We start from the raw sequence: 23,851 nt of genomic DNA, 5'->3' as shown, positions 1-23,851 counted from the left end.
TGTTATTTAGTTTAATTTTTCACTTACTTCCAAAGGAAGGAAGCCATTTTTAGTCCTAGCACAATAAAATTAAAAGGAAACATTAAGGCGTATACTGTATTATTACAATACAGTGGGATCTTGGGTAAAGCCCAAATGCGACATTTTTGTCAGATTCTCTGATACACATCATAGCTAAGACTTCTCAGCAATCACCTTGCCGAAAGCAAATGTTACTTTTCATAAATTAATATTTATCGCAAATTCATTAGCTGTTGTGAAGGTCATGCAAAGACTGCAAAATTAGCTGTAGAAGAGAAGTCTTTCACAATCCCTGAAATGTCTCTCAGACACAAAATTGTAGTGTGAACCCAAGTGTAATTGATGTTACACCTACACATTTGATTACGCTTGTGCTGCCACTGCAGATAAAGTTAGAAGTATCAGTTTGCATCATGATTCTTCTTATTGACACCAAATTAAAATGTTAGGGCTTAAAGAAAATTTAGAGTTTACTAGTAATTATGAGTGCATATAAATGCTGACATTCTGATTTCATTGTAGCATTATACACAGGTGACCAGAGTTTGAGTCAGGCCCTGTAAAATGGAGGCTATAAAAATGAAAATATTCATTTTGACCAATAAAGCAACTTACTTTAAACTTTAATTTTATTTTACGTTTGCAAATGTTTCCTTTTCACAATACAGAGCATTCTGTTCCCCTGTACACTGCTATAAAAGGTCACAGGAACAGCACACAAACATACAAAATAGTTTTAACAAACTTCGTTTTTTTAAATACATTTTCCTCTACCCTGGAACAGTGCCCAACCATAGCAAAATTGTCTCAGTCAAATGTATACAATCTTATTTACAGAGGAACATGATCAAAGTGCTTGAAGATCCTGATTATGTTTTCCAGAGAGGGATATATACAATGTTGTACAAATGTTGTAACAGCACTTTTCCCTATAGAGCTTTTTTTAACCCCAGAAAGACACACAAAGCTTCATAATAATGCATCTCTGGGAAACAATGTCCATTAGGAAAACAGAAAGAGAAAGAAACTTACATCTTAAACACATGGCCATCTAAAATATGCATTTTCATTTAAATATTTCAGGCATCCACACACACTACTGGCCGTCTAAGCTGCGTTCTGGGTCTCCAGCTATGCTGTCATCCTTGTAAATAGGAATTAAGGCTGTTGAATCATTTTGGGGCCGTTGTGGTGTACATTAAGGTAAAAACCCAGGCCCTGGAGCACACGCAGTGTGAGCAGGGTGCAAATACTTTCTCGTACCACAAATGACATCCTCTTAGTGGAGAAAAAAAAAACTTGGAAATGCACTTCAGAAGGCAGCTGTTTGTGAAACTGCTGAAACGGCAGCAGTTGCCATTGGTGCCAAGTGGCTAGTAAATAAACTGGAGCATTGTGAGGGCTTGGGTTATGACAAGTCGTCTTCTGTGTTTACCATTGAAATCTGCAAGAAGATGACAAGAAGATTAGGGGACTGATGGTCCAGATGCGTTACGGCTCATTAGATAAATGAAAGTGTCTGGCATAAAATATACAAACATAAGAGCCATTTTCCAAAGCCAAATAATCATAGAACTAATTGCCATTCTATTTTTGGCATTATAGCATAGCATAGAGTACTTTTTATCCATATTTCAAATGTTCACAACAATGAGGAAGATGACAAGTCAATGGTTTTATTAATCGGAAACCACAAATAATGATTATGCATTACTCACAGCAGGGTACGTGTGGCCTACAGAAGCACTGTGTCTGCTGATATCGATATTGAGGTCTTCCTCTGTGGTCTTCAGATATACTGGATTATCGAAGTTCATGCTCTTCTTATTTTTGATCTGCCAATTGCGCCACATTAAGTAACCACCTGCAGCAGCCATGGCCAATAACACTGTAGGCAAAGAACAATGACCTGAATAACTCAATAACAACTTGACTGTAGGGATAGTGAAAATGCTCCAGCAAATATGTTATAGAAACTTTATAAAGACTCCAAAAATGTCCTGACAAATTAATTTTTCTTTCTAGGGTGGCATGCCCAAACTTTCCATTTCAATGTTTTTAATAGCTAAATGACTGTAGTTACATCACACAGCCAAGAAACTTGCTAATTGGTTGGAGGTGGTATTATCAAGAGGGATACACTTATTCTGCAGAGCATTTGATTGGACAAAAACAGATGTAGTATAAATTAATCTGCTAAAGATTATGCCAAGTTCCAGGCTGCCTGTTACCCATGTTTTTCCAATTCTTTACCAGTGAAAGTGCACTGAAACGGCAGTCAAACCTGTGAGTTCCCATTCGTGAACTCGTACTAGATTGATGTAGTCCCTTACGTCACATAGCCCGTGAAACAACAACGGCAGCCCCTACGGATGCGGTGTGTATGCAAGGGGTACACGATGAAAAAATGGACTTCAGGACAATATAATGTCGCAATCAAATTAATAATAATATAATAACAATAAATGCGCTCAGGCAGTTTGGCGTGACTCGCCTGGAATGCTACAAAGTTGTGAGTCATGGTTTGAAGTTGTGATTTACGGGCTCAAAAACTTGCCTGGAACGCAGCATTAGTCTATTTTAAGGACTACACTTACATATAGATGACTTTGAAGCTAAAATACATTGAATAATACATTGAATCTTCTGTCTTCAGTCAAAAAGAAATTAAGGTTTTTGAGAAAAACATTCCAGGATTTTTTTTTCCCATATAGTGGACTTCAACAGGGACCAACAGTTGAAAGTTTCAATGCAGCTTCAAAGGGCTCTACACGATCCCAAGCCGAGAAATAAGGGTGTTGTCTAGTGTCAATTTCTAAAAGAATAATCGCATAGAGCCCTTTAAGCTGCATCGAAACAGCAATTTGGACCTTCAACAGGTTGATCCCCATTGAAGTTCACAACATGGAGAAAAGTCCTGGAATTTTTCCTCAAAAACCTACAGTGGCCAATTATCTGGATTTTTGTTTATTCTGGAGTCAATTAATCATTTAAACACATATGTAGCTCATAAATAATAAAACTAAAGTGGAAACAATGTACTTACACACAGGTAGAATAGCCCAGGCAGCAGCAGACCCTTTGGCTGATGTATTTACTTCATGTATGGAAGTGCTTATGTTTCCTTCTAATGGTTAAAAAAACAAAAGTAAAGAAATATGTTAAAAGAGTCAAATGTAAAAGATTATAAAACAAATTATATCAAAGGTCAGCCAAGAAAAATAAAGCGAGTAATGGTGTAAATTAAGTTTGGATATGAGGGTGGCAGCAGACAAGCAGCAGCAAAAGGATGAACGTAACTTCCAAAATAAATAGACAAACACTTTCACAGTCGCTATTTTCAGTCATGTTATTTAGAATGGGAAGGGTTTTCTATTCTAAATGCAGTGTTAAAGACTACAGTTAAGGTTTTAATTCCAGATTTAGACAAGGCAACTAGCCTTACCAGCCTGAACCGGTTCAGAGGCAACCTTCGGTGTTACAGATGCTTTAAAACAAAATAATGTTTACGAGTATAAAAACTGGAGGCTCTTTTCCCATTTACCACATTAACACAAAATGCATGCTACAAATAATCCAACGACAGCCAACGATATAGTCGAAAGGTACCTAGACCTACTCAGTAGTTACCTAAAGATTAAGCAGATATAAAGCAGCAGACTTTAGTTGCGACTAGAAGAAATTCAAGAAATTTCACAAATACTTTTATACCCCACAATGTGTGCTCATATTAGGATTAGTTAAAGTTCCCAAAATCTCACAGTACTGATTTTATTACCAGGTCAGTCAGTTCTTACACCCATAAGCCTAACTCAGCAAGCTTAAAGGAAAGGTTAACGTGCCGTTTTTACAGATTTCGGCTATCATTATGGCGGGAAGCAAATCAAAGGCATTGATCTTCATGCACATGCAGTTAACATCCTAGTAACTGCTTTACCTTTAGGGTGACTGGGGTGTGTGGTCACCCCCTCTACATCTTGAGGGATGGCAGTAGTTGCCTCTGTCATAAGAGAGCAATACAGAGCCATAGCAATAAAATGGCTAATTCATAGATTTACGGTAACTTGTGGAACTTGTTTTTAGCGCTGCAATCAGAACACTGACCAAAGATGACCAACAACGACCGATCATGAATGACAAAAAAATAAATGGTATACACACGGAATAACAAAATAATGCAAATGAAAGCTTGATCAGCAATATATGATTTAGTTACAAAGTGATAGTTACGTGCCTGGTCTGCAGCGCAGGCCGTCTGATGCAAGGGTTTGGCCTTGCGGACACACGCAGGTGAATTTAGGGGAATGTTTGTTAACTTGTGGAGCTGGCAGGCACATAAAGGAACAGCCTCCATTCTCCACCTTCTCGTTACACCAGTTGGTCCCTGTTTTGACAAACAACAATAGCTAGTTACTGCCAGCATCTTACTAGACTCAAAACAGAGCTCTGAGATTTTAATATTTCTGTTCCTTCCACACAGGGTAGTAGCTTTTGATTTACAGAAACTGTATAAAAAAAAATAAAAATAAAAAATAAAATCAATAACTGCTGTCTGGGTTGTTGCTGTTATTCTAGATAAACTCAGGACACACCAGACAGCTGAATTAGCTCATGGTACACAATGATGTCTTGGGGTTCATTGAGGTTGCTGGCCAGCAGTGTTACATCAGATCCTGTGAACTTGTTTGCGCCGTAGATGGCCTCATTCTCACCATCTGTCCAGAACACGCGATCCTGGGATGGGGTACAAACAGAGAGATATAGGGGAAAACAAACTTTGTTAAATCAGATCACCAAAAACTACCATATAACATAATTTGATACTACAATGGATCCAATGCAGTTGGCAGTTTTAATTGATCTAGCAGGTGTACCTCAAAAACAGTAAGGGCAAAAGGGTGGGCCAGGTAGTCTGGTGACTGCAGCACCTTCCGGCGGTTGTCTCCATTCAAGTCTACACTACAAAGCATGTGCAGCTTTGAATCCACCCAGTAAAGTCTGCCCTTGATCAGATCTGCAAAACGAGAGTAACGGTCAGGGGCTAATTCATGATTCAGACTTGTTGCTGGTTGGTCACACAATGTCAAAAGATCCCACCACTATTTAGTTCTGGAGTTCCACAGTTCTTCAGAGTTTACCTTCTACCCTAAATAACCAGCTAAGCAAAGCCTCCAGAATTACCCAAAAACTTATTCTGCCAGGCAAAAAGTAGGTATGTTGTAGCAGGTTCACATTTAAACTCTGCAGCACTGTAGCTGAATTGGACAGCTCTCCTCTTAAGATATTCTTTCAATTTCTCACCTGTTGTGTCATCTACCTAGCAGAAACTGTCCTTTGCCTTCACAAACTCTAAACCCATAGATCAAGAATCCTCAAATTTGGCCCATGAGATCTACTTTCCTGCAGAGTTCTAGCTCTAACCCTAATCAAACACACCTCAGTGTGCTAATCAATGTTTTCAGGATCATTAAACAAAAGGGTAAGTTTGATCAGGTTTGGAGCTCTGGCCCTGTAGGGCAAGATTTGAGGAATGTTTAATTAAAGGGATAGTTCACCCAAAAATGAAAATTTGATGTGTATCTGCTTACCCCCAGGGCATCCAAGATGTAGGTGACTTTGTATCCCTTTAAATCCTGCAGAGTTGAGTTTCAAAATTGCTTATACTACAGGCAGGTGTTGAAGCAGAGTTGGAACTGAACTCTCCAGGACTGCAAACCTTCAGTAGCAGAGTTTGTAACACCCTGCCCTAATCCCAAGTAACCCCAATAGCAAATGATTTTTGGAAGGGTACCCTTACTGCAGGTTCAATAATACTAATCTATGTCTTTAAAATCATTAGAAAATCAAAGGTAGGCAGATTTGATCAGAGAGCAGTGCAATAGCATTGGCCCTCCAGGGATTTGAGGAACCCTGCCATAGATGGTTAATTCCGCTCTTGGAACCAGAGTTCAGTTTCAAAACTGCTTGTACTACTACAGGCAGGTGTTGAAGCAGGGTTGGAACTAAACTCTCCAGGACTGCAGACCTCCAGAAGCAGACACAACTTGCCCTAACTCAAAGTGTGCCCAAGAGCAAGTGATTTAGAAATGACACCAACTTCTGGAAGAGCAGAAAGGTACCCTTATTCTAGAGGTTGCCAACTCTGCTCTTAGAGGTTTGCCATCCTGCAAAGTTTAACATGCCAATCAATGTCTTCAGGATCATTAGAGAATCACAGGTAGGCCAGTTTGCTCAGGGTTGGAGCTAAACTCTGCACTGCATTGGCCCTCCAGGGCAAGATTAAAGGAACCCTGCCATAGAAGTTTAACTCCACTCCTGGAATGGTCCTGCAGAGTTTAGTTAAAAATGCTTGCACTACAGGCAGGTGCTGAAGCAGTATTGGGACTAAACTCTCCAGGATTGCAGACCTTCAGGTGCAGAGTTTGACATATCTTGCAGTGTTTCTCTGGCTTTAGAAATGTCACCAACTTCAGGAAGAGTAGGATTCCCTTATTCCAGGGGTAGTCAACTCTGCTATTGGAGGTTTACCATCTTGCAGAATTTAGCTCCATCCCCAATAAAACACATTTGAACTAGCTAATAAAGGTGTTCAGGATTACTTGAAAATAATCAGTAGGAGTGTTGGAACTGAAATCTGCAGAAAGGTAGCCCCTCCGGGAACAGGGTTGGCTACTTCTGCCTAACTGGTTCAAGTATTGTCAAAAATTAAAAGTGAAACATTACGCTAAACTTTACGCACCAAGAGTGATTCCATTGGGCCATTGAATGTCTGTCTCAACTAGGACCTGTCTGTCAATCCCGTTCATACCAGATTTCTCAATCTTAGCTGGCTCGCCCCAGTCGGACCAATACAGGAATCTGTAATTAAAAGTACAAGGATGCAATTATCTGAACTTTATTTTAGCTCACACCAGAAGAACACTTCTGAAAATTTGAAAACTTTTAGAAAGCAAATTAATTGTTTTGATAAGACCCATTCCAATCAAATTACCCGGAAAGAGGATCCACAGCAATAGAGGCTGGTTCCTTCAGGCCACTGTTAAAGAGCACCTTCCTCTTGGTCCCATTGAAGTTAGCCACTGCTATACTTTTACTGCCCAGGTCTGACCAGTAGATGTTTTTGTAAATCCAGTCTACGGCAATCCCAACAGGCATCTGAACGTTGTCAATCACTTTCATATGACTTGCCTCCTGCTTATCCAACATTGTGCTGTGGGGGAAAAAAACAACCAAATTTCTAAGCAAATCATGAGAGGGAAGTCATGGGAGAACAACAACATTGCTAACATTTATGCATAAATTCATATTTCTGCAGTACTTCCTATACAACTTTTCTTTAGTGTCAATTCACCTTGAGGCCAAGGCACAAGTCAGCACTTACCTAAAAATCGCCTTTTGCCCCAGGTCAGCCCAGAATATTGTCTGCTGAACGAAGTCGGCATCTACAGCAACCGTGTTCCGCAGCTGCTCCACAATCTGAGTATATTCACGGCGCTCCAGTCCTAGTTTACGGATGTCTCTTCGATTGGTGAAAATAAGACAGGGTTCTTTACCTAGAAATGCAAACCCAGGGGCCAAAGTTACTGGGGCTCTGGTCTATTGTGAACATGCAGCATCACTGATTCTGCATGATTGAATTACTGAAATTAAATTGCACTGTCACCACAGGTGTGCATTAAATTGTCAATAGGTCAATGGTTTCTTTACTTGTTTGGATGGTAAACCCAATGTGAAAAAAAAAAAATCACTATATGTAGAAAATGAGCCAAGCTAAAAAGGTTGAATTTCAAGTGAATTACACAACTTGACAAGGTCTTACCTACAGCCTTGCACACTCCAGTGGTGGGGTCCATCTGGTAGCCATTGTGACACTCACATTTGTATCCTCCTTTAAGATTTATACATATTTGACTGCATATCCCAGGGTTGAGGCACTCATTGACATCTGTGGAGGAACAAGCATAGTCTTAGTTTCTATTAAAGAATGGTCACAAAAATCAATTTTCAGGACCCACGATAGTCAATACTGAAGTCATTTTTCTACTACATTTGAGCAGCTTGTGTGGCTATTCATACCACCGCAGGTCTTGCGATCGATGAGCTGGAGTCCTGGCGTGCAGTCACACTCATAGCCAATCGTCAGGTCGCGGCAGATGTGCGAGCAGCCTCCGTTATTGAGCAGGCATTCGTTCATATCTAAAACAAAAGATGGACGGCTGCATTACACCCTAGGAATATCAATGTGGCACATTTGCAGGAGAAGCTCGGATATGACATGCTCAGATTTACACGGATCAATAATTCAGAGGGGTTCCATATGATGAATTTCCCGCAGGGTGATACTCTATGTCCTTGGATCAGGTTTGAAAAACAGAGCGTGCTACTCAGTATTGACTGCATGAGGGACAAATGTGCCACAATACTCTGTGTGTTTTATGGCTTGGGTGACAGATTTTTCTGAGCCCATGTCAACTTGTCATAGATTACAAGTTTATTTAAAAACTCCTGTCCTCTGTCCACAAGCTGTGCATTTTATAATGTAATTTTTGCAGGGTATCCCATAACAATCAAATCTGAGGAAAGAAAGTGTTGATTTTCAAGCCCAGATAGGGTTGCCAAATAAGAGACGCTCAAAATATTTGTACTGCACCACATAGTTCGATGTCTGCCGTTAAGTATATGTATAAAAGGTTTTTAGAAATACATTTGTTTCGCTTAACCTACTTATGTACAATTATTCTAAAAAGAAATTAAATGTCATACAAACCATCAACCCAAGTAAACTATAATACTATAGAATTGTAACTGCATTACAAACATACATAAATATGGCATAAAGCAAACTGAACAGAAATTAAACTTCATAAAGCATTTTTTTGCACTTAATTGCATTTAAAATAAAATAACTAGGCCTATGAACAAATGAAAATATTTTTTTAATTAAAGAGAACTTGGAGAGTTAGTGTGGCCTGCTTTTTTAGCTTAAATAATGAGGTCCAAGTATAAGAATGTGTAATTTTTTTCCTCTTCATTTAGCATTAACTCACAATAGTGATAGATGTCTTCCTTCGGCTAGATTGCACATTTGTTATTCATATGGTCTGGTTGTCTTACAGCATGTACAGTTGAAGTCAAAAGTTTACATACACCTTTTCAGAATCTGCAAAATGGTAATTTAACCAAAATAAGAGGGATCATACAACATGCATGGTATTTTTTATTTAGTACTGACCTGAATAAGAGATTTCACATAAAAAGACGTTTACATATAGTCAACAAGAGAAAATAGTTGAATTTATAAAACCCTGTTCAACAGTTCTTATTACATTGTTGTTACCTGAATGATCCACAGCTCTGTTTTTGGTTTAGTGATAGTTGTTCATGAGTCTCCTGTTTGTCCTGAACAGTTAAACTGCCTGCTGTTCTTCAGAAAAATCCTTCAGGTCCCATAAATTCTTTGGTTTTTCGGCATTTGTGTGTATTTGAACCCTTCTAACAATGACTGTATAATTTTGAGATCCATCTTTTCACATTGAGGACAACTGATGGACTCATATGCAACTATTACAGAAGGTTCAATGCTCACTGATGCTTCAGAAGAAAAAAACAATGCATTAAGAGCTGGAGGGTGAAAACTTTAACTTGAAAATCAAGGTAAATTTCACAAATTTTGTCTTCTGGGAAACATCTTCTGTAGCTTCTAGAAGGCAGTACTAAATGCAAAAAAAATTAAAAAACAAAAGTTTAGGCAAATTAATTCTGTTCAGAAGTTTTCGTCCCACAACTCTTAATTCAACGCGTTTCCTTCTGGAGCATCAGTGAATGTTTGAACCTTCTGTAATAGTTGCATATGAGTCCCTCAGTTGTCCTGGATCTCAAAATTATACAGTCATTGTTGAAATTGTGTATACCAAAATGCTGAAAAACCAAAGTATTTGTGGGACCTGAAGGATTTTTCTGAAGAACAGCGGGCAGTTGAACTGTTCAGGACAAACAAGGGACTCATGAACAACTATCACTAAACAACAACAAAGAAACACAGCTGTGGATCATTAAGCTAACAACACAGTATTAAAAATCAAGTGTATGTAAACTTCTGAACAGGGTAATAATAAATTAAACTATTTTATTCTCTTGTGGACTATATACAAGAAATCTGTATTGCTTTCATACAGAATGCTTTGATGTCTTAATACAGGACGATTCTGTATTATACAGAACGTTTGTCAACCCTAGGCCCCAGAGCCTAACAAACTAAAGCATTCTCAAAAATTGTGTTAAAAATCCCAGTTGTGCACAATGTACCCACCAGCTGGCCATCAGACCGCTGATGCTGCACAGCATGGAGGAAGTCATTTCTGTAAAGTAAATTTAGTGGTTGACAAACCCAACTTTGGACCAACAGATGCCACCCTGAAAAAAAATGCGTCAGTATCACTTAAGACAATATCACTCAGGGTCTCATTGAATAAAACACAATAGTTCTGATCGGTTCTGCTTCCGAGGCCTTTCCAAACTTGATTTAATCCCAAATTAAAGGGTTAATTAATCCAATAATTAAAAAAGAAAAAAAGAAACCTGTTGGTAATTTCTAACTGACCCACAGAGGAACATCATTCCAAACCTATATGATTATGAAAATGAAGTTTTCATCAGTTTAACCACAGGAAATAAAACTTTTTGTCCCACTCGATTCACATTGCAGTCTATTGCGTAGTTCTTTTAAAGAAATCTCAAGTGTGAAAACATCCTAAATGTGTTGAATAACTGTTCTCAAGAGCCAAACTTATCCTGCAACAGATGTATTAACAGTGGGGAGGAATTCCTGTACAGCATCTCTCATATCCGTCCAATGGTCCGTTCACACCCCTTACATCTGGAACCGTTCAAGCAGCATTTAGGTCAAAATACACAGCTTGAAACAATTTACTCAAACAATTCACTCAAACTTTCAGACTCAACAACCCTGTCTAACAGACTACTGTTACTTTGTAAACTAATTATACTGCAGGTTCCTTCCTGATGCACCCATGATGCTTCAGTCTGTTTTAAACTAAGTCAGAGAACTAGACACAACTTCAAGCAATTTCAAGCAAGCTGTTCTTAGACCAAAGTCTGAAAACTCTCCCACTGACCTTCATTTAGACTGCTTGCTAAGGTCATACTGAATTGTGATCGTTTTGTGCACTGAATTATTTTCATAGTTAACGGAGATTGGTTTTTCCTTTTTTGTATCCATTTAAGCAGATGATGCAATTCACTTATGCAGAATTAAAAACCTAAGCTTTTTTTGTATTTATACTTCATACTCGAGTCATAATTGTTAGACTTTATAATTTGCCAATTCTGATGTTGGGAATTATGTGTCAAATAACAGTGAAACTCTAAAAACAGTAATTATGTAATTCTGTTAGCCGACACCAGCACAGCAAATTACACATTTCTAAGAATAACCCACATTAATTTTTTTTCTTACGCATACAAGATATTTTGCTCAAAGCTTTGTTTGCATTGATCTTTTAAGACATTTTCTAATTTGAATAAAAAACACTGAAGTGTTAGTAATGAAAAGACTTACTGCACTCTTTGATGGGTTCATCACTCCAGTCAGGACAGTCACGGACCTTATTACACACTTTACTCATCTCAATACACTCTCCACTCCGACACTTGAACTGGTCAGGACTGTTACACTGAGTTACTGAGAGAGAGAGAGAAAAAAAAAAGAGCATAAATTCCAGTCCATAAAATAAATCAAACAAAAATATATTATGTAAACTAGTCACAGAAAAAACAACAACATGCAAAATTATATATTGTTATATTGCAAATGCTAATTAAATATTTGCTGTAATGTTTGCTTTACATTTTACGCTGGTAAATAAATTCTGAAATATTATTAAAAAAACAATAAAGAACTGGTCTAAACTGCTGTCCCACAACTCAAAGACACATTTAATAAAAAGCATCTAAAGTATTCAAATCTTGCATGTTATTGCTCTTTTGTTGTTTTTGATTTCTTCCATTGTCCTCTTTTGTAAATCGCTGTGGATTAAAGCGTCTGCTAAATGTCTAAATGTCAATATATAAAATCATCATTTACTGGGTAGTTGCAGCTGGGAGGTGGCTGTCCCAAACCCTAACCCCTTAATTTCAATTTATGAAAATGATATTGAAATAATTTTTGCATTTTATTCCATTGTTGTTTTTAAAAATATCTTTATTTATTTATTTTAATTTAATTATTTTATTTACAACCAGGGCCTGAAACTAACTTTTTGCCACACCTGCCGATGTCCAGTGACGTGATAAAATTTACCGGCCAATTATTATTATTTTTAAATATTTTTATTATTAAATTACAGCCATTCAACATTACAATAGAATTAAAAGCTATTATTACTTAAAGGGGCTATATGTAACTTTCTGAAATTTAAACTCGCGACTGACACCTGTGGCCAAAAAACGGAACTGCTCTTCCTTTCTGCACGCTCTCGCAGCGCTCGTACGTCCACACTTCACAAGTCATCCGCTGCAAAGAAGTCAACATTATGTTTACAGAGGTAAGAACAGTCAAATACATATACTGTTTGAGAAACTAAGTTTGTTTGCAATATATATGACTAGCGGTGGTGGCAGAGTGATCTGAAACGTTTAACATGAACGCGCTTGGCGTCACATCCGCAGACAGCGCGCGAAAAATCCGACCCGGATAGGTGCACCCACTGTGAGCTGACAAGGTGTCAGTATGCTCATCAGGAGATGTTTGAGTCATAAATGGTCAAATAAAAAGGCTATTGTTACGTTTATTTTGGGGAAAAAGTTACATATAGCCCCTTTAATTTTAGCCTCTGAAATGTATAACAATTTTTAATATGCCATTTTAAAACGATCTTCAGTCAAGTAATGATTTCTCTTTTTCATTTGTTCTTTGATTTACATCAATGACAAACAGGTTTCACTTTAAAAGCAGCGCAGTCTCTTTAAAACCTGATACACATAACACGGATCTGACACACATCCGATGTTCTCCCAATTCTTCATGGTCATTTAAGACTAAGTTGACGAGGTTAACTCGTAAATAATAAATTGCACAAAAACTGGCTGTTGTTTTCACTACATTGCATTGTTATATTTCGTAAAAGTTTAACCCGGACTTTGTTGGATATACTCGCCAACGCAGATTTTTACTCTCATTTGGCACTTGCCAAATGTTAATTTTAGGCCCCGTGTACAACTGTTCAGAACTGTGCTAGCTAACCATGTGCTGATTAGTATCTCTGAACTAGGTTCAAAAGTACCTAAAATTGTCACTACCGAAACATTTGGTGAAGTTTCGGTAGTAACATCTTCATTTTATGGGATAACATAACCAAAACAGTCAAGACTGAAACATCCATATTCCAAAACTTCCTGAAACAATACGATACAATATGAGAACTAACTGCTAGAACCATTATATTATACCATTACATTATACATACATACAAAATGTATGGAAAAAGACTCGATTTTAAGAATATTTGCTGCTTTTCAAAGTAGAGAAAACGTTTTCCAGTTTAACAGACTCACAGTTTTTGCAGTTGACTTCATCCGTGCCGTCTGCACAATCTCGGAATCCGTTGCACTGTCGGCTGCCGTGGATACAGCTGCCGTCATCACACTTGAACTGGTCAGGCCTGCAGGTACGGGCAGCTGGAAATGACATGGACAAACAGAGACCTCTTAGTTATCCAAACAACAGAGACCAAAACAGGTGCCATGTATTTGTGTAATGTATTTAAAATAAGTATAAAAGAAGCCAAAATATACAGAAAACTGAAGCTCCTGCTTTAAAGGAGAAGTTCACTTCCAGAACAAAAATGTACAGATAATTTCTCAACCCCTTTTAATCCAAGATGTTCATGTCTGTCTTTCTTTAGTCGTAAAGAAATTGCTTTTTGAGGCATTTCAGGAATTTTCCCCTTATAGTGGACTTCTGGTGCCCTCGAGTTTGAACTTCCAAAGTGCAGTTTAAATGCAGTTCAAATGGCTCTAACAATCCCAGTCGAGGAAGAATGGTCTAGTGAAACAATTGGTTATTTTCTTAAGAAAATTACAGTTTATATACTTTTTAATCTCAAACGTTATCTTGTCTAGCTCTGTGTGAACTCTGTGTATTCCGGTTCGATACAGTTAGGGTATGTCAAAAAACTCCCACCTCATTTTCTCCTCCAACTTCAAAATCATCCTAAATCACTGCGGAAGTACAGACCCAGTGTTTACAAAGTGAACATGCAAAGAAAATCTCAATCTAAAGCTAAAAAAAGATAAAACAGTGATGTAGGGCGATTGTGAAGTTGGACAGTTAGGGTATGTTTTTCGACATACCCTAACTGTCATCAACAGGAATACACAGTTCACGCAGAGCTAGACAAGACAAGCATTTGAGGTTAAAAAGTATATAAATGGTTTTTTTAAGATTTTTTTTTTTTTAGCATTCTTGGCTTTATTTTGATAGGACAGATCAGAATTGACGGAAAGTGAAGTGGGAGAGAGATAGGGGTCAGGATCGGGAAAGGTCTTTGAGCCGGGATTCAAACATGGGACACCTGGAGTGCAACGACAAATCGCACATTTTTTTTTTTTTTTTTTTACAAATTAACTGATTGTTCTTCCTCGGCTGGGATCATTTAGAGCCCTTTGAAGCTGCATTTAAACATCATTTTGGAGTTTAAAATTACGGGCGCCATAGAAGTCCACTATATGGAAAATATTCCTATTTTTTTTTCCTCAAAAAAATATTTCTTACCGACTGAATAAAGAAAGACATGAACTTCTTGGATGACAAGGCGGTGAGTACATTATATGTATTTTTTTGTTCTGGAAGTGAACTTCTCCTTTAAAAGAAACAATACATTTCAGCCAGATGTTCCAAAAAAAAAAAAAAAAGGTCCCATTTATCTTCACGAATGGGACAAAAACACATCTCTTCCAGCTTTATTTGACCCTCTAACTCTAGCACTATTCTAATTCTAAAAAAAAACTTGCCCTTTTAGACTTATTAACTAACTAACTAACACTAGCTTCTCTGTTCTTGTTATATTCTATCTATCTATCTATCTATCTATCTATCTATCTATCTATCTATCTATCTATCTATCTATCTATTTTTAGGCCTCTAACAATAGCTTGTTTTTTCTTTTTTTATTTATTTATTTATTTATTTATTTATTTTTTACTTTATTTTATTTTTATATAATTAAAAAAAAAAACTTGATACGTGTTGGCTAAATGAGACTTGTCATAGCACTTGCATGCTGTTGCTCTTTTGTTGTTTTTCATTGCTTCCATTGTACTTTTTGTAAGTCGCTTTGGATAAAAGCATCTACTAAATGTAAATGTATTTCAATGACACTCAATATATTTCAGTCTTGTATTCTAAAAAAAACTAAATAAAAATATGCAGAAAACAAAAGGTTATGTTTCTATGACACATGATATATTCAAGCCATATATTTCAAAACAAAAACTCCAAAAGGAACTTACAGCAGTTTTTCTCGTCGCTGCCGTCCTTGCAGTCTGGATCCCCGTCACAGCGCCACTTCCTGTGAATGCATTCCCCAGAGCTGCATTGCATCTCACTGGGCGAACACTTAGCTGGTGGTGTGGGGTTGCGGCCGCAACGCTCTGGCGACTCGTCCGATTGGTCCTGGCAGTCCACGTCGTCGTCGCACAGCCAGCTTCTAGGAATGCAGGTATTATTCCCACAAGGGATTTCACTCGGGCCGCAGGAGGAAGGAGCACAGCCCTGTTCATCGCTGCCATCCCCGCAGTCATCCTCACCATTGCAGACGAAATTACGAGAAACGCAGCGACCGCTGGCACACGTAAACTCCAGAGGGGCACATGTTATGTTACCTAAATAAAATCACACAGGAAAATGTTTAATGTTAGCCTGGCAAGCCAGACCCACATAAATGTAGGGTCTGGGCACTCTCCATAGACAGGGCTCAACCGGAGGGGTGGGATAAACGGTTGTCTTTCAAACTCCTCGCCACGCAATAGGATAGCGCTACAACCAATCAGAGACTTAGTCGGTCAGGTGACGTAGTCAGAGCGACGAAGATTTTTAACAAAAATCAGTGCACTGTGCAGTCTGTCAGCTAAATAATAGACATAGATGGGCACTAAACCTTTAAAAGTAAACAAAAACATGCACAGACAAATCCAAATTACACCCTGCGGCTCGTGACGATACACTGATGTCCTAAGATACACACCCACGTCCATCTGTCATGAGCACGAGTTTAGCATATCTATGATTCGACTCGTCACATGTGAACGCGCTTTGATGTAGTATACGCAAACACCGAAAGGGGAAATATGTAAAAAAAAGTCCAGGATGAGTTTGCGCAAGCAAACGTAATCTTTTTCAGCTTTAAATGGGTTTGAACAACCAGGACAAGCGCCAGTAATTACCATTTTGAATAGCCGCTATATCCACAATCTCTTGTGCTGTGTAAACAATGAGTGTCGTATACACGCCACAGATCGCTTCCGGTGTTTGCGTATTCTACACCACAGCGCGTTCAGATGTAACGAGCTCCTGCTCAGGACACATGGACGTGGGTGTGTATCAAAAGTAAAAAAATATATAAATACTGTTCAGTTTTCCACGCTTAATTCACGGAACCAGGAATTCATGTCTGACTGAATTTATGGTCGCAGGTCAGACGTCATCATGTTAAGCCCGCCCACCGACTCGTGATTGGCCCGGTACATCTTGGATTTTTCGGAAATTTAAGTGAATTGAGAGTAACTAGACTGACCTTAGAAGCAAATGTAATTTGCTGCCGCTAGGGGCGCGTCTAGATTCTAGGCTAGTTTAATGTGGCTATCGAAAGGGATCAACAAATGCCTCAGGATTTCAAAATAGCATTGTCGACAAAGGCAAATATTTTCATGGAGATCTCTGGAAATGTACAGCTTTAAAGGAGTAGTTCACTTTCAGAACAAAAATGTACAGATAATGGACTCACCCCCTTGTCATGCATGTTCATGTCCTTCTTTCTTCAGTTGTAAGGAAATTATTGTTTTGTGAGGAAAACATTTCAGGATTTCTCTCCATATAATGGACTTCTATGGTGCCCCCGAGTTTGAACTTCCAAAATGCAGCTTCAAAGGGCTCTAGACAATCACAGCCGAGGAAAGAAGGGTCTTATCTAGCAAAACGATTGGTTATTTTCTAAACAAGTTATTACCATTTATATACTTTTTAACCTCAAATGCTCATCTTGTCTAGCTCTGTGTGTACTCTGTGTAGAGATTAAGAAGTATATAAATTTTAAATGTTTTTAGAAAATAACTAGATCATTTTGCTAGATAAGACCTTCTTCCTCAGCTGGGATCATTTAGAGCCCTTTGAAGCTGCATTTAAACTGCATTTTGGAAGTTCAAACTCGGGGGCACCATAGAAGTCCATTTTATGGAGAGAAATCCTGAAATGTTTTCCTCAAAAAAACAATTTCTTTACGACTGAAGAAAGAAAGACATGAACATCTTGGATGACAAGGGGGTGAGTACATTATCTGTAAATTTTTGTTCTGAAAGTGAACTACTCCTTTAAGTAGGACGCAATTACCTCAGGAACTGTCTACTTTTCTTATTATCTGAATCATTGTTATTTACTAAAACTTAAAAAAAAAAAAAAAAAAAAAAAAAAAAAAAAAAAAAAACATTTAGTAACTAAAATTGTTTTCTTAATTTAAATTACTGACAAGTATTTATTTTTTTAAGTTTTAGTTAAGAACAACATTGATTCAGAAAATAACACAAGTACACAGTTGCTGAGGTAAATTCAATTGACCCTTCGCAAAACCCTCTCTCCTTCGTTACTATTGCTATGTCCAACAACACACTACACATGTTCTCATGCATTGAAAAATGCATTGCTGACAGCACGCCAACAGACAAGACAGAGCAGGTTACTTCTGGTATGAAACAAGGTCTCAGCTTTCAAATTGTCATTTTGTAAGAAATTCAAACAATAAATACCATTTTGTGGCTTTTTTATGTGTCGTAACAGATTGTTTGAGTGATATGTGAACCGATCGGCTTTTCATATTCACTTAAAGCATGAAATAAACATGAATGAACATCAGAACGCATTTTATTTCAACCAGGGAAAGACGTCCACCGAAGTGAATCTATACTCTCCTGTCTGATTTGTTTGTCGGACAAAATGGCGGATTCTGTGTTATGATTGGTCAGAACGCCTGTCAATCAAGCTCTTTGCAAAGGGTAAATGTAGCTTCTTGAAAGAAATTGGATGAAAAAGTACACTTAAAATTGAGAAATGCTGCCTTTGTAACTAACTGAAATGAAGTTTAAGTGAACTGAAACTAAAAGCTAAATAGAAATATAGATGAAACACTAAATTACTAAAACATCAACTAAAGTTTAAATTAAATCGTTAGAGAATATTTAATATATGGAATCTTAAAGGGTTAGGGTTTTATTTCAATTTCAATATTTCTCTTAATTTATAATTTATATAACTTTGATTGGATTTGTCTGAAAGAAGGAAGTCATATACACCTAGGATGCATGGAGGGTGAGTAAATAATGGGCCAATTTTCATTTTTGGGTGAGCTAGCCCTTTGAAGCCGATTAAAAGTATGAAAAAATATTTTAATATTGCAAATAAAGCTAAAATAACAAGTCTGCATTGCTTCAATATATAAATAATTCTATGTATATTATAATACAATAAAACACATCCCAAAATTGGCATTAGAGCAAATATGTATTAGAATAAGTATAATAAGTATTACAATGAATGAATGCATTATTTTATGTACATTATGCATACTTTGTACATTTAATTTACATTTTTATTTTATTTCTTAAATAAAAAAATGCCCAAAAGTGGTATTAGAACAAATATATGTAATAAAATAAATATGTATACTTTGGATATTTTATGTACATATATTTCCCAAAAGTGGTATTAGAACAAATGAGAATAGAATAAATAATAATATTAGGAAGAATAAATAAGTGAATAACTGAATAAATGTACAAAGGAATGAATGAATAAATAAATGCATAAATATATACATTAATATTGAATGCATATTTTAAATATTTTATATAAATTAATTAATTATAATACATTTCCATGCACGTGTGTGTGTGTTTTAGTATATTTGAGCATAGTTTAAGCAACTTGAGATACCTTAGAGGAAACACAAAAATATATAACCATTTTGTTCAGGACAAAAACACAGACATGTTTGATTGAATTGACCTATTCTAACCGAATTCAAACTGAGCTTAAAAAAAAAAAAAAAAACGATTGAAAATCTCCTAAATTGTGATTTTTCTTCTGAAGACTTTCATTTTGGCTCTCAGTGACTCATTTTCAATTATTGCCTTTACATGCAATAGAAGCAAGAGATGAGGCCAGCAAAACGGGAACTGAAATTGATTGATTGAGGCGGTTCAGCCGGTGTTGTGTCTAGTGACTCACCACAATTAATCTCATCCTCTCCATTGTCGCAGTCTTTCTCACCGTCACACTTCCAGAAGACCGGAATGCACTGCGTGGAGCCGACGCCACAGCTGAACTCGTTCACTCGACAGGTCCTCGTGTCTGAGAGAAACATACAACTTCTTCATATTTCAGAACTCTGAACCAAAACATGCTTAGACCAATAATTCCAAAATAAGCTTTCACTTCATATTTAGTGACATAATCCATTTTACGTGCTTGCCAGGCTTTGCATAAACAAACATAGTTTTACAGCATGAAACATGGGTGTAAACCTTCACATGGAAACAACCTTTGGACCGGTGTGAACAATTAGGTTGAAACATTCACCCCTTTGGCAACTCTCCAAGAGCGGCAATGGTTAAAAGGCTCAGACGGCTCATAAACGCAATGGGAAATTTTATATCAAAGGAGGAATGGTGCTATAGGTCTCTTGCGTAATCCATGAAACCTTTGATATTTTACGCTTCAAGTGCAAACATTAACAAATCCTCCACATAAACGACTGTCTGAATGACCGAAACCAGCGTCTAGATGGAAATATCAAGCTTAAAGCAAAGACCACTTGTGCGTTTAGAGCCATCAGTGACGGTGTGCAAATGCTCACGAACACACACACATTGTTGGTCCCTTTCCATTTTCTGCTGACTAACTTTCCAACAGCTGGTCAAACAAGACTTGATATACAGTAGAGAGCTGCCATGCATAACTGCACGTACACCGATACTTTTGCACTGGACTGTATAGAATGTACAGCCACTGTACTTTAGTAAAGCAATAGATCAGATTTTAAGCATCTCAAACCCTTTAACTGTAATCTTGCAAAGGACATTTAAAAGATGAGAAGACATCCATTGCTTTTATAATGGATGTCATGAAGAACCAACACACAGGGGTGTATCTAAATATAACCCAAAGCTGAGATAAAAGACTAACTCCAGTTAAAAATAAACAGGAAATTGTATGGTCAAGCCTTGAAGGTAACTTGGGATTTACAACCCACTCAGATGGAGTTCATGAAGCGAACACAAAGCCACGGTGAAGGTGTTACTGCTGAACAAAATGTGGCCCTGGACCACAAAACCAGTCATAAGGGTCCTAGGGATAGGACAATATTTGGCCAAGATACAACTATTTGAAAATCTGGAATCTGAGAAAATAGCCTTTAAAAGTTGTTCAAATGAAGTTCTTAGCAATGCATATTACTAATCAAAAATTAAGTTTTGATATATTTACGGTCTAAATATCATGTTCCATGAAGATCTTTACTTAATATCCTAATATTTTTTTTGGCATAAAAGAAAAATCAATCATTTTGACCCATTCAATGTATTTTTGGCTATTGCTACAAATATACCCATGCTAATTAAAACTGGTTTTGTGGTCCAGGGTCACAGATGTGTTTAAGGTAAAATTGGACTCACGGCACATTTCGATGCTTTCGTCTGAGCCATCCTCGCAGTCTGGTTCCCCATCGCACTGCCATCTCTTGGGAACACACTGGCCACTGCGACAGACGAAGTCCACCTCGGCACAGGTCTTCCTCACTGAAACAGTCAAGAAAATGAAAACGTTAGGCTACAAAACCTGCGCTTCGGTAGATATTAGCATGGGCTCAAGGGGAATGAAAAACAAGCAATGCACACTCAAGAGTGCTTGAAATGCTTGCCAATGAACCCCGGGGTATCCAAGTGGAGATTTAGAAATTCTGTATAGGAGTCTGAAATGCAAATCTCTAACTTTGGCACATAGTTTGACCACTTAAAAAGCAATGTGCAATGCAATTTGGAACTACTTCAGGAATTATTTAGATTAAGGGTCAGGACTGCTTGAAATAGTTGTTCAGAAAACTGTGTCACTGACTCACTGCTGCAGTATAACTTTGCATACATAAAAGTGAGTACACCCCTCACATTTCAGCAACCATTTTAGTATATCTTCTCAAGAGACAATACTACAGTAATGAAACTTGAACATATTTTAGAGTAGTCAATGTGCAGCTTGTATAGCAGTATAGATTTACTGTCCTCTGAAAATAACTCAACATACAGCCATTATTGCCAAAATAGCTGGCAACAAAAGTGAGTACACCCTAAGTGAACTTGTCCAAAGTGTCAATATATTGTGTTAGCACCATTGCTATCTGGCACTGCCTTAATCATCCTGGGCATGGGATTGATCAGAGCTGCACAGGTTGTTGCTGGGATCCTCTTCCACTCCTCACTGAGCTGCTGGACAGTAGACACATGGTGCTTCTCCACCTTACACTTGAGGATGCCCCACAGGTGCTTAATAGGGTTCAGGTCTTTGAGACATTGGGTGCTTCTCAATATCCCTCCTCGTTTCCTCGCTCCTCCGTCCTCCATCCTATGATCCGGAAACCGATCGAGCTCAGCCATCTTGTAGGACATCTCAATTCTCTAATTGCACTGTGAGGAGGCGAGGATCGAGGAGTTAGGAGGCTTCCTGAGGAGTCTTGAGCGAGGATACAGAGGTGTATCCTATGCGGAAGTGTTTTATCGACTAAACGTGACGCACTCCTCGCCCTTCAGATATGTCGTAATGATTAACATTTATATTTTACCTTTGCAGTGTAAATAATGTCATATTTAAACAGGGCATCTTGCTTTGGTAATAATTATTATAAATGCCATAAATAACGAACTTAACATATGGGCAGATCCCTTTAGTGCAGCTGATGACGCTTTGAAGTGACGCTTGAGTGGTCAAGAATATTCCAATGTTCATCCTTTGATTCCTCCGTCCTCATTTCCTTTCCTTAAATCCTTCCCTCGTATCCTAAGGGGGTGGAGCTAAGACGCGAGGAAAGGAAGCAAGGAAAGGAAACGAGGATGCAAAAATAAGAAATGAAAAGCACCCATTCTTGTCCACCCCTTCACCTTCAGATTCCTCAGCAAGGCAGTTGTCATCTTGGTGGTGGTTGTCATCGTTATCGTTATCATGTTGGAAAACTGCCGTTCAGCCTAGTTTCTGGAGGGAAGGCATCATGTTCTGCTTCAGGATGTACAGTACATAATGGAATCCATGTTTCCTTCAATAAACTGCAGCTTCCCAGTACCAGCAGCACTCATGCAGCCCCAGACCATGATGCTACCACCAGCATGCTTGACTGTAGGCAAGACACAGTTTTCTTAGTACTCCTCACCAGGGCATCGCCAAACATGCTGGATACCATCTGAGCCAAACAAGTTTATCTTATAGTCTCATCAGACCACAGGACATGCTTCCAGTAATTTGTGCTTTTTTTACAGGTTGTCTTCAGCAAACTGTTTTCGGGCTTTCTTGTGAGCCAGCTTCAGATGAGGCTTCCTTCTGGGATGACACCTATGCAAACCGACTTGTTGCAGTGTGCGGCGTATGGTCTGAGCACTGACAAGCTAAACCTTCTACTTCTGCAACCTTTAAAGCAATGCTGGCAGCACTCATGAATCTGTTTTTTGAAGCCAGGTTCTACACCTGACGCACAGAATCAGTCTCGTTTTCAGAGTGTTACTGAACCTCTAATGGCCATCTTTGTGGAGAGCGACATTTTTAATTCTCAAATCCTCAGAGAGTTCTTTGCCATGAGATGCCGTGTTGAACATCCAGTGGTCAGTATGAGAGAATTGTACTTAAAGCACCTAATTTTAACTGCTCTAATACAAGATACACTTTGTATGGTCCTGTCAAACAACATACTGTGTGTGTAACTTCACTCGGTCTTCTGAACTTTGTTAAAATAAAATAAAATATCCGGTTTGTACAAAAATAACCAGCACAAACCGTTTAATCAATGATTATAATACTGTGTTATAAAATGTTTCTTGAGCAGAAAAACATCATATTAGATTGATTTCTGAAGGAACACTGAAGACTGGAGTAATAATGCTGAAAATTCAGCTTTAATCAGAGAAATAAATTACATTTTATAATATACAGTCGAGGGTCAAAAGTTTACACACATCTTGCAGAATCTGCAAAATGTTAATTTGACCAAAATCAGTGGGGTCATACAAAATGCATGTTATTTTTTGTTTAGTACTGACCTGAATAAGATATTTCATAAAAAACACATTTACATATAATCCACAAGAGAAAATAATAGTTGAAGTGAAAAAAAATACATTCAAAAGTTTACATACAGTTACCCGAATAATCCACAGCTGTGTTTTTGTTTTTGTTTGTTTAGTGATAGTTGTTCATGAGTCCCATATTTGTCCTGAACAGTGAAACTGCCTGCTGTTCTTCAGAAAAGTTTTTTTTTTTTTTTTTTTTTTTAGCATTTTTGTCTATTTC

The 23,851-nt window shown here is 37.8% G+C and overlaps 1 protein-coding gene across 3 annotated transcripts in view; it reads right to left on the bottom strand.

Annotated features, from left to right (window-relative positions):
• Positions 1-632: 632 nt before the first annotated feature.
• The window catches only part of vldlr (very low density lipoprotein receptor), a 38,537-nt gene continuing 15,318 nt past the window's right edge, over positions 633-23,851 (bottom strand). Inside the window, exons 3-20 of one of the 3 annotated variants that reach the window (XM_073829062.1) lie at positions 20,980-21,102; positions 19,535-19,657; positions 15,550-15,921; positions 13,594-13,716; positions 11,600-11,722; positions 8,098-8,217; positions 7,841-7,966; positions 7,403-7,574; positions 7,013-7,231; positions 6,761-6,879; positions 4,896-5,035; positions 4,614-4,755; positions 4,256-4,405; positions 3,959-4,021; positions 3,467-3,508; positions 3,068-3,148; positions 1,740-1,909; positions 633-1,465 (exon numbers count right to left, since the gene is read on the bottom strand). In XM_073829062.1, coding sequence (XP_073685163.1) covers positions 1,430-1,465; positions 1,740-1,909; positions 3,068-3,148; positions 3,467-3,508; positions 3,959-4,021; positions 4,256-4,405; positions 4,614-4,755; positions 4,896-5,035; positions 6,761-6,879; positions 7,013-7,231; positions 7,403-7,574; positions 7,841-7,966; positions 8,098-8,217; positions 11,600-11,722; positions 13,594-13,716; positions 15,550-15,921; positions 19,535-19,657; positions 20,980-21,102 — 2,444 coding nt within the window. In that variant the 3' untranslated portion in view covers positions 633-1,429. The remainder of the gene's footprint in view (positions 1,466-1,739; positions 1,910-3,067; positions 3,149-3,466; positions 3,509-3,958; positions 4,022-4,255; positions 4,406-4,613; positions 4,756-4,895; positions 5,036-6,760; positions 6,880-7,012; positions 7,232-7,402; positions 7,575-7,840; positions 7,967-8,097; positions 8,218-11,599; positions 11,723-13,593; positions 13,717-15,549; positions 15,922-19,534; positions 19,658-20,979; positions 21,103-23,851) is intronic. The other 2 variants (XM_073829063.1, XM_073829064.1) reach the window with 2 other exon arrangements.

The sequence above is a fragment of the Garra rufa genome, chromosome 23, assembly GCF_049309525.1.
Source record: "Garra rufa chromosome 23, GarRuf1.0, whole genome shotgun sequence".
Lineage (NCBI taxonomy): Eukaryota > Metazoa > Chordata > Actinopteri > Cypriniformes > Cyprinidae > Garra > Garra rufa.
The sequence above is the reverse complement of the archived record's forward strand: the minus strand, read 5'-3'. Positions and strand labels throughout refer to the sequence as shown.